The 11,059-nt window shown below is 56.9% G+C and overlaps 1 protein-coding gene across 1 annotated transcript; it reads right to left on the bottom strand.

The window, feature by feature from the left end:
• Positions 1-464: 464 nt before the first annotated feature.
• APLN (apelin) lies at positions 465-8,485 on the bottom strand. Its single transcript, XM_059386096.1, has 3 exons — positions 8,092-8,485; positions 1,972-2,143; positions 465-1,285 (listed from the first exon to the last, which is right to left on the bottom strand). The coding sequence occupies exons 1-2, from the start codon at positions 8,156-8,158 to the stop codon at positions 1,977-1,979; spliced, it is 234 nt and encodes a 77-aa protein (XP_059242079.1). The 5' UTR covers positions 8,159-8,485; the 3' UTR covers positions 465-1,285; positions 1,972-1,976.
• Between the last annotated feature and the right edge of the window lie 2,574 nt (positions 8,486-11,059).

Here is an 11,059-nt window from a genome sequence, read left to right as displayed (position 1 = left end):
AAGGGAAGGCTACCGAGTCCAATGACTTAAGGCTACATCCTGGCTAGCGAAAACCAGTATTGGGGCTGGCGTGGGAGACTCAGTACCTGAGCTGTCCCTGGGAGAGCACACGGGCTTTGGTAGCGCTGTGGGCAGGGGGCAGCTGGCCAGGGACCTTCTCAGCCCAGGTCGGGGAATGGACCAGCAGGGGCAGCCCAGGGAGGCAGGAGCAGCTGGGTCCCCATACCGCCATGGGGCAGTTCATAGCTGGCCTGCCCCTCCCTTCCCAGACACCCCCAGCCCCAACCACGGGAAAGGCACTCAATGTGTTTTGAAAAAATATCATCAAGAGGGAAGAGGACATCATCAAGTGGGAGTGGGGAGACCTGGGTCCTCATTCTGGCTGTGCGGTGACCCCGAATAAGAATAGGTGGCTGTCCCTCTCCAGGCCTGGTTTTACATGAGTTTGCATAAGGAGGCAGAGCTAAGTGATCACCAAGGTTCATTTTGGCTCTGACATTCTTTGATTCTTGGCAAAAAAATACCGTCCTGTTTGGCTTTTGCTCCTGGGAGGATATAGAACCATCTCCTGAGTGAGAGCTTGAACTAGCGGGCAAGGGAGGGAGGGAGTTGGGGGGTGAGGTGGGGGGCAGTGTTAGGAGACACAGAGAGGTGACAAAGTACTTCATGGCCCCTCTCCTTCACCTCTTCCTGAAGCCAAACATGGCATGTGGAAAAGGCCACAGCAGCTAGTCCTCCTCTTCTCCAATGCTTTCCCACTCCCCTTTCCAGAGGACGGAACCCCATTCCAATGCCCCCCAAGGCACCTTGTGCACATCCCAATCAATGCCCCCAGCCCCTCTAACCAGCACCTCCTTGAAGGGTGAAGGGTCCATTTGAAGGGATCTTCTGGAGCCCCCCCGAAGAAGGGAATGTTCCCCGCCCAGCCCCGGTGAGGGAAGGAAGGGCTGGGCGGAGCTTGGGCTGTTGGGCAGGGAGAGGTGGGGGCTAGGGGAAGGCGAGGGCCGGGGAGAAGGCAGGCCTTCCAGTGCTGGGTCTCCAAAGTCAGTCCAGGGGAGGGTCAGGAAGAGTTGCTGGACGGATCCGTGGAAAGAAAGGGAACCATCCGAACTAGGGGCAGGTCCACGCCATTCGGGGCAGCTGGTGGGTGAGAAGAGTCGGGACCATCAGCAGTGAGGACAGGTGTGAGGAGAGAGGCGAATGGAAGTGAGGGCTCCAGAGAAGCAGACCAATCTATGGGGTAGCCAGATTCACAGGGGGCGGGCACTCCGGGGCCTCTTCCGTCCTAAAGAGACAGAAATGACCAGAGAAGAAGTCACCGACGTGTCCTAGGTCAAAGGAACCAGCCGGGAAAGGAAAGGAGACAGCCTTCAATTCCCTCTTCCCACAACCCTGAATCTAAAGCCCAAGGTCCCTGAGTTGGTGCCACTTTGTTGGGGGTCTAGGGGTGAGAGAGCAGGCCAGGCCTCAGGGGCAAGCTCAGGCCCTGCTTTCTCTGCTACTGCCTTGGATTTTTCTTTCTTTCCCAGGGCTCTGGGCAGCTCTTCTTCTCTGCCTGCTGTCCCCCAAGGCACTCTGCTTCCCTCCCCCACTCTGGTGAAGATCCACCCTGCACACCAGTAGGATACCCTGAGGCACTCTTCTCTGGCTCAACAAGGTCCCCCCAGGACTTCTAGAACTCTCCAACTGGGCCAGCCTGCCCAACCCCAGGCAGCAGAGTGGAGGGGAGCTGGCACCCCATTCCTGGGGAGTCAGGAGTTCAGGCCCAGGTGTCAAGCCCCTCTCTGGGCCTTGGTCTCCAAGTCCATAAAACAAAGGGGTAAGATGGGTGCTCTGTAAGCCCCAGTGTCACGTGCGGGCCTGGAAGGGCTTGGTGTGGGTGTCTGGCCTGCGAGACGCAGCAGAGTCACCGACCTTCCAGGCTGTCCCTCCCCTGCTCCTTCGCTGCCCACTGACCAGAGGCTCAAGTACCTGCTTCAGAAAGGCATGGGGCCCTTGTGGGAGAGGCGTGGCCGCTGGCGGCGAAATTTCCTCCGACCGCCCTGCCAGGGCCCCGGTCCATTCCTCGAGCCTCTGGGCTGCACCAGGTGGCGGACGCTGCCCTCCTCCAGCCCCTTGCCATCAGCAGGCTGCGGCAGGGGCCCTGCGGGAAGAGGAAAGCCTGTTAGCCAAGAGGGCTGATGCGAATGGGCAGAGGTAGTCCTCATCAAGGCTTTTCTTTGCTTTGACCTTCCATCTTGGTGAACAGTTTGCCATTTTTACACTGGCCTGGGCCAAAACCTACTACTCACATCTTGCAATGTATGGAGCTGACTTTACGCCCCTTTGGCAGTTCTACCATGTTTCTGGCAGGCACAAACATGTTCTTCATTTAGAACATGTGGGTAGAGGATGGGGCATATGTCTGCCCTTGGTGAGGGCGCAGCAAGCAGAAACTCCTCATTGTGCCCTGGCAACATATTTACTAAAAACATTTCACACATACAATGAAATGAATCCCCCGCCACCATGTCCCCATCACCCAGATTCAACAGTTATCCAGGTGGTTTCACAGAGGCTTTCGTTATCCCCCCCCCCTTTTTTTTTTCCTTTGTGGAAGTATTCTACAGCAAACCCAGAACATCATGTCATTGTCCTCTGACATCCTTCAATCTGCAGGTGACCCACCTTTGAGGACTTGAGACCCCCATCCCTCACCCCTGGGCATCTCATCAGTTTTTTGGCATCCCCGAGGCTCCCTTGCTGATCACAGGGAGATCCCTGTAATCTCCCTGTGGGCATGGCTGGGGTGGGAGGGGGTTGTCTCTGACCCTGTGTCTCTGTGTACCTTAAGCTGGGTGCTAGTCATATATTCTTAGAGGCTCAGAAATATTATCTGAATGGATGAGTGAACCAATGAGTGAATGGTCACTTGAGGCAGCGAGTCTGGTCGTCAGGAGCAGTGTGAACTCCTGCAGCTGGCACCTTCACCTACCGAGTGCCTTATCTTGCATCCCCACATCACACTCGACCCCGTGTCTGATGTAATTCCTGCCATTTAGATTCCTGGTGGCTTCTCTCCAGCTTTCTGGCGCTCTGCTCTACATCTGCCCACACCTGGCTTGGAGGAGAAGGCTCCCGATGCCAGGCCAAGCCCTGACAATGGAACCCGAGTGGTGCTGGGCGTTCTTGGGTGCAGTGATGGAGAAGTCACCTGGGCCGGCTCTCGCAAAGGCTGCTGCACAGCCAGGGAAGGCGAGCTTGCGCTCCGGAAACAAGCCTGGGCTCTGGAAGCAGGCCGAACAGGGAGGTGAGATGGTGCTGGGCAGAAGGCGGACTGCAGGGAACCTGTGCAATGCCCAGTCCAGGGCTGGCCTACAGAAATATGGCTTCTGAGGTCAGTGATCACAAATCCCATGCTCTCTCCTCCCACACCACTGGATTCGCCTTCAGCTATATCCCGGCCCCCGAAGCCCCATTTCCACCCATCCGGGCATCTCCACAACTAGCTCACAGTTTCCATATCACCACCCGTTGGCTGCTAGCCCCCCAGTCATACCCCTGGCTGCTCTTCCTTTCCCTCCTCCTTCCTCCAGCATCCCCATGCTTTGGTTCCTCTGTTGGCTCCTTGGCTCTAGTGATTTCTCCTCCGTTTGCACACAATTTCCAGGCAGTTATCCTCCTCTTGGGCCAAAAGCAGGCGAGGTTTGTCCTTTGGGCCCTCCCCACCCAGGCTCCGGGGGCCTGCTGCTGTCTCAGACACACAAGCCCACTGTGCACATGCACACATTCTAGTCCCCCACTTCGCCTTCTCCAAGAAAAGTCACGGACCTGTTAGGACCCTACAGTTTACCAGCCACATTTCTGTGCTTCTGGTTGGGGTGGGTTAATGCATCAGCTCCTACCCCAGTGAGAATTAAAACCTACCCACGGAACAAGAATGAAAACATAAATTATGTTCACACTTTGGGGCAGTGGGGCAGGAGGCCACTTTTGTCTATCATAAAGCCATTTGCAAAAGGGCTGGGCCAGGGAAGCAGAGAAGAGAAGAGAAGAGGGAAGGACCTTCACTAAGCATCCCCACCCCTGACTTCAGCTGCTGCAGCTTCTGCCCTATGTTTTGGGGTCCCCTCAAGGCCCTCCCTGACCACTGAGGGGGGTAGGAATGATGCTGATGAGGAGTCCCATACCAAAGGCACACTCAGGGCAGGAAGGACTGTGCTGAGGGTGTGGCCAGGTGCAGGGAAGGACCCTAGGGGCCTTGATCGTGTGAGGCCTTGGTTCTTGAGTCTGTGACCCTGACTGCTAGGGGCGGAGTGGATGTGGGCCGATGACGCAGATTACGGCTGCAGCGGTAGGGTGGGCATGGAGAGTGCCCAGATGGGTAGGGTATCACCTCCAAATATTCAGCACCAAGGACTGTGAATGCTGGTGGCAGTAAGGGAAGGAGGGCTGGAGTAAAAGGCCCTAAGTGGGGGGAGGCCAAAACCAGGATGGGAGGGTGGCTCAGACTCTGGCCAGGGAAACATCTAGACTCCAAGCCAGCAGAGAAGAACTACCTTGAACTGACTGAGCACTCAGCCAAGCTCTAGAGAGTGGCCACTCAGAAGGCCCCGGCACATTGTACCTCCTAGGCAGGGGGCTCACTGTCCTCTTTGTAGCCAGAGCTCTGTAGCTCCTCCCACACCCTGATCCCATCATGCACTTGTTTCCTTCTGCTTTTGATTCTGCATCTGGCTTCCCCTACGATAAGTTGACACCCGAAATGTGGGCTTTCTCCTGTCCGTTTTAGAGGCTGTAGATTCGCATCAGTGCGGAGGTCTTGGCTGCACAACAGAACCACCCTTCAGAAATGGGGGCCTTCCTCAGTGCACTTAAATATTTTCTTCTAACTCATGTGCTGCTTCGAGGGAGGCTGGGGGCAATGCCCCAAGGAATCTGAAGCCTAGAGGGACTGGAGCCCCTGCTCTCTGAAGCACCAGCAGAATGAGGCCTCGGCCTCTCCATACTGAGAGCTGCATGCAGGGCTGAACAGGGATTGGTTTTTCTCGAGGCCTGAACTCCAGCCCTGCTGGCATACAAAGAGGTGCGTGTGACTTTTCAGGAACATGCCAGCCTCACCAGGAACGACACGGCTGCTTCTCCTCTCACCATCTAGTCTATCTGGTGACTGCTTTAAAAGCCCTCACGAGTGCTTGGTGGGGGGGACCCTGCTGGGTATGCCCCCTCCTGGCTCTGCAGGTCTCTCCTTGCTGAGGCATCTGTCCTTGGACTGCTCAGCCCTCCACCCCAGTGCCCTGAGCTATCTTCCCATGCCAGCTTTGCTGACCTTGGACGTGTCACACCCTGGCAGCCTGGCCCTCCACTTCACTTGCGTTAGTCTTCTGCCCCAGAGGCCGGACTCAGGTTACAAGAGTGCTTAGCACTTAGGAACTGGGATGGAGTGGAGAGGGTGAGGTACACTAGGCTGTCCTCACACTAGCACTGTGACTGCAGGCTTTGAGCTAGGGCCGAGGAGGGGAGGAGGAGAAGGAGGGAGAGGGGCAGAGGGGTGCTCAGATAAGAGCAAGAGTCACTTTTCCCTGGCCCAGTAGCTCTCAGACTCAGAAGAGCAAGGTGTATCTCAGGTCAGGAAGCAGTGGAGGAGTTTGTGTGTGTTGGGTGAGGGGGGGGGAGGCGCAGACATTCCGAGTCAGGACAGAGTGCATTGGGGAGGAAGCAAGATTTTCAGGCCTGGGAATTTTTTTTCCATGATTTATTAGAGAGGGGAGGTGTAAGCAAGAGTGTGAGGGGCAGAGGGAGACGGAGAGAGACTCTCAAGCAGACTCCTCTCTGAGCATGGAGCCTGATGTGGGGGGTGGGGAGCTCCATCTCAGGACCCTGAGATCATGACCTGAGGTGAAACCAAGAGTCAGCCACTCAACCGACTGTGCCATCCAGGCACCCCCTGGGCCTCTGAGACTTTGACTGGAGACTCTGGCTGGGGAGAACATGCAAGCCTGGGCCAAGGGCAAGGTGGTTCTGGGGTCCCTGTTTCTGACCCAGGACGGGAGGCAGGAGGAGCAGGACATGAGTACCTGGATCCTTGGCTGGTGGCCACCTACACAAAAGTGTCCCTCCTTGGCTCCTAGAGATGTCATGAGGGGGAGAACGTTGTGAGAGCCCAGTGTCCAGTGCTAGGCTTAAGCAAAAGGTGAGAGCAATAAATTTACCGAATAAGGGCACAAAGGTAGAGGACTTAATAAAGAAGGGTGAATTAAAGCAAAAGGTGACAGGGTCTGCACCAAACACAGTGTTCCCTTCCCTTGAAACTAGCTGTCCCCTTTACCGGCTGGACCCCTAAAGTGTCCTAGTAGTAGTCAGTTCCCCAAGGGTCTCCCCATAACCTCTGGGGGAGCGCCAAGTAGGCAGATCAGGAAGCCCCAGCTTCCTCCAGGACCCCCTCTCTGTATCCACGCTTTCTTCCCTGACGGTACCACTTAGGACTGTTTGCTGGTGGTGGTGTCCTGTGGGTGTCTCGTCGTGCCAACTGCACTAGATGGAAGGCACCTGAAGGGCAAGCCCACACGGTGTTCTTCATCCCTATCTTCTGCTCTCTGTTCACCTGCCTGACAGGAGTTTCTGAGGAAAAGGCTGCTCCCTTCTTACCAAGGAAGAGGCTCCTGCAGCACTTGGGCGCTAAAGAAGACCACTGGACAGCTAGCTGAAGGCAGGGGGTGCCAGAGCTAACCTATGCACCTTCCTGAGAAGCCAGGCTGTGCTCCCAGGGTGAAGGCCCTTTCGAAAGGCAAGAGCAGAGAGGGAGGTGGAGACTCGCCAGGCCCCTCCATGGCTCCTGGGCTGCAGGCCATCCTCCTGCTCTGGGGAGTCTGAACTAAGTAGGGCCCCATGCCCTTCATCTAGGAAACTGCACCGCCCTCTCCTCCCCTCTGCTCCCACCTCTCTGTGACTCCAGCCCTGGCACTGGCATTGGTCCACCGGGTCTTGGCCTTCCCCTTGTGTGGGGCCAGGCAGGCAGCAGTGACAGCCAGATCACAGAACTGTGGCAGCTGGAGGTAGGAGCTGACAGCCCCAGGAGACACTGACACACAGGGGAAAGGCAGCCTGGGCTGGGGCTGCCAGGGCATCGCTGGGACCAGGTCTGGGGAGGGCAAGGGAGCACCAGTGCCAAGTATGCCAGGTGAGGGGGGGTGTGGTGCAGGTGGGGGAGAATGGTCTTCCCCTCACAGAATTGCAAGGAGGTGTCAAGTCAGGCGTTATGTTTCCTCGTGTGGTGCCTGGAGACAGGGGACCTAAGGTGAAGCGTGCCTGTGCCAGAGCTGAGTAAAAGGCTGGAGCCAGGATATCCAAGAAGGAGGGTCCGGGGAAGCGCGGAGTCTGTGGGGAGGACCTCCTGTTCAGGAGCAGGAGAGCAGACCGGATAAGACCTTGGGGCAAGGGGAGAGAAGACCAGCCTGGCTGTGCCTTGCCAGCTCGGCCTGGGGAAGGCTGCCTCTGCTCCCATGCGGGCTGAAAGGAGCAACAGCTGGGCTCCACGCCGCCGCCCCCGCCGCGCGCTCCTGCCTATGCAACAAGTGTCACGTCTGCATCTTGGCACATCATCCCGAGTGGCCCGCGCCCCGCGACCGGAGCGCGGCCCCTAACCTCCAGGGGCCGGACAAGTTTCAACTCGGGAGGCCAGACCCCAGGCTCAGGTCAGGCTCCCTCCACTGATCCGCGGGGAGCGGGACATGCTCCCCCCAGGCACATACCCTCCACCACGTGGGGTGCATGGCGCAGGACCCTGGGCGCACGCCCGCGGCCCCGAGCTCCTCGGACTTCAAGGAGCCGTCGGGAGGGGCAAGGCGCCAGGCGGGTGATGCCCGAGACCGAGCCAAGCCCCCTCTCGGAGACAGCCGTCGCCCCGGCCGGCCCGGTCCCCGGCCCGGGGCGCCCTGTCAGTGAGTCCGCGGCCCGGCGCAGCCGGCGCGTGGCTGCTCCTGCTCTGCTAGCGCCCGGGTCCCGGGAGGCTGAGAGCGCGCGAGTCGGGGGGCGGAGGGAAGGGAGCGCGTGGGCGGCGGTCCAGGAGGGCGGCGAGGGGCGCGCAGGCGAGCCGGGGGGCCACGCACTCACCTCCACACGCCGCAGTCAGGGAGAGCCAGAGCAGCAGGAGCGCCTGCACGCAGCGCCGCAGATTCATGCTGCTCCTCGGCCGCGCCGCCGCAGCCCGGGCCAGGGGGCGGGGAGGCCGGGCGCCCCGAGGCTGGGAAAGGCGCGAGCCGCGGACCGTGCGTGCGTGCGTCCGGGCGCGGAGCTCGCGTGGCTCTCCGGCTGCGCCGCGGGCTGGCCGCCTGCCGCGCCCGCTCGCCGCTGCCTCTGCTGCAGCCTCCCTCTCCTGCGGCGGGGCAGCGCGGCCAAGCGGGCCTCCGCGAGCGGCTCCGGGGACCGCGGCAAGCTCTTTCCAAGAGGCTGGCTGCTCGGCCGAGGCTCCAGCTGCCCGTGGCCCAGACTGCCAGCGAGAATGCTCCCCGCTCACTCCAGGGGCTGCATTTTGTAGCTTGTGGCTTGGCCGCGAGCCCACTTGGTCATGTGGTCATCGGGAGGCCTGGAGGGGGGGGGCAGGAAGAGGGAGAGGGAGCGAGCCTCCTGCGCCGCCCCCCTCCCAGCACGCCTTCTGCAGCCCCAGGCTGGGCGCGAGAGGGAACCTCGAGGTGGCCCCACAACAAAGGCGGCACGGCCGCTCTGACAACCCACAACCGCTCCCAGGACAATGCCCGCCTGGCCGGGGGCCAGAGGGTTTCGGAGACCTGAAGGATTTCAAACACAGGAAGCATTTGGGGCGGTGGAGGGGCACACTTAACCCTTTCTCACCTCGCTTCCTTAAGGGCTGTCAAGGAACCTGGGCGCTCCAGGGAGGACCTGGCCCAGGCTGCCCCCACTCATCCCCTCCACCTCTGACGGGCTCCTTGCTGCTGCCACTCCCCAGCCAAGCCCCCCCCCCCCTTCCCACTGGCCCTCCTTTTTCCTCTGCATCTTCTCCATACCCATCTTTGCTGGATTTGTATTGGGGGTGACTGTTTAGGCTTGTGCCCAAGACTGCTTAATTGCCAGGGGCCCCCAGGAGGAACCCTCTACCTGGAATGCCCACCCCACCCCATCCTGCCTCCCAGCTCTTCCTTCTTGCAATAGCACCTCAAATCTCATCTCATCCAGAAGACTTGCCTGGGTGACAGTAATCCACGAAGGGTTGCCTCCCCCCTCTCCCCGCCCTGCCCTCCTCCTGGCTGTTGGGACAAGCAGCAACTTCTAGGGTGTTCCATTTCATGTTCCCCATCATCATGAGGTGGACAGTTTACCCAACTCTGAACAGTCCAGACTGGATTCATTTTGCCCCTATTTGGGATTCCCCCTTTGTAACTGGGTCCTGAAGTTGTTACTTTCCTAAGCTAGACTGTCAGCTCTTACAGGCTGGGAGCTCCTAAGGGAAGGGAATGCCTGTATCAGCGGGCTGGGAAGCCCCGAAGACAAGACCTTGTCTTCTCATTCTTCGGCATCTTTCCAAAGTCCCTAGTATCGGACTGCACATAGGTGGCACTCAACACATGTTGAAAGACTACATCAAAAGGTGTTTCTGCATTTCAGCTAGTCAGGCAGATTCTAGAAGTGGAGGTCCAGATTTACACACAAAAGTACTTTGGACAGTGTGTATGTGTGCCACAGACGATGTAAGAGGCCCTGGTATATTTAAAATATTTTTGAAATGTTGAAACCATCCAATATGTACACAGTTTATTTATTGTCAGTCTCCCCCCACCAAAACTGTCAGAGAGAGGGAGAGTTTTTTCTGCTTTGTTCATAGCCGCAGCCCCAGAACCAGAACACCAACTGGGACAGGGCTGGTGCTCAGTACATAATTATGAATATGTAAGTGAACTTTTCAAAACATTCTTATTGCCTTAATCAAGGCAGTGGGAAGGGAATAAAATAGAGTTCCTGTTAATTGTCGATGGCCCCATAAGCCACAGCCCAGTAGGAAAAAGGCAGACACGAGACACAGAGCACCTCTCATCATCCATAAGGCCCAGGCTGTGAGCAGTGGGCGTTTGTAATATGATATCATTTCCCCTGGTGCTGTCCTGCTGGAAAGAGTCTTCCAACCAGGAGGAAAATCACCTGGCCTCTGGTCTCCAATCTTATGAGGTGTAGGACCTTGCCAGTGTCATCTAATAACTGGATTTCATGAGGATGATCATCTCCACCCTCCCCTCTTCAGGGTTTTTAGGGAATTAAATGAGATAGCATACCTGAAGGCACGTGCAAATGGGGAATAAACCCTTGTAGGGTCGTTTTTAGGAACTGTGACCCTCCATCCCCTGATTGATCAAGCCCATGCAACCCCAAACGTGGCTTGCCCCCAACACTAGGTTAATAGAAGTGTTTCTATTTAATCTCACCTTTACTAGGGTGTGTATGGGTTATTTGCCAAGTGGCTAGAGATTCACTTTCCAATATGGTAGATATGAATAACATTTGAAATAAATCGAAAAAGTCATTTCCTCCATGGCACTGGCCTCATTTCAATTGCTTAGTAGCAACGTTTGGCCAGTGGCTACTGAATTGGACAGCACAGAATAGAAGATTCCAATCGTTGCTGAAAGTGTTATCGACAGTGCTGGGTTAAGCACCTTCTTCCTTTTTCTATAATCCTTTTCCCCACTTGACCTAATCTTCAAAATACACAAGGGAAAAAAATAGGAAAACACACCAGTAGTATTTAAGGCAAGTAGCACTCAGTAAATAGAAGGCATGCATTTAAAAGCAAGATTTAAAGAGCTGAACACATGGGAGAATCATGTTTTAATCTAACCCTTCTCTCCATTTAACCAAATTGCATCCATTTTTCCAGTCCTGGATCCAAGATCTCCTCTTCCTCCTTTCTTGGGCCACTCTTGCCTGCAAAGGCTTCGCCCTCTTCATAACAGCTATGGTTGTACCTTTCATTGGCAGTCTCTCCTGAGATGAGTTGGGAACACTTTTGTATTTGCATGCCATGCTTTATGGGGCTGTGAAGAAGGTCCACCACCAGCATACCTTCTAGAAT

Source organism: Mustela nigripes, chromosome X (genome assembly GCF_022355385.1).
Source record: "Mustela nigripes isolate SB6536 chromosome X, MUSNIG.SB6536, whole genome shotgun sequence".
Taxonomy (NCBI): domain Eukaryota; kingdom Metazoa; phylum Chordata; class Mammalia; order Carnivora; family Mustelidae; genus Mustela; species Mustela nigripes.
The sequence above is the reverse complement of the archived record's forward strand: the minus strand, read 5'-3'. Positions and strand labels throughout refer to the sequence as shown.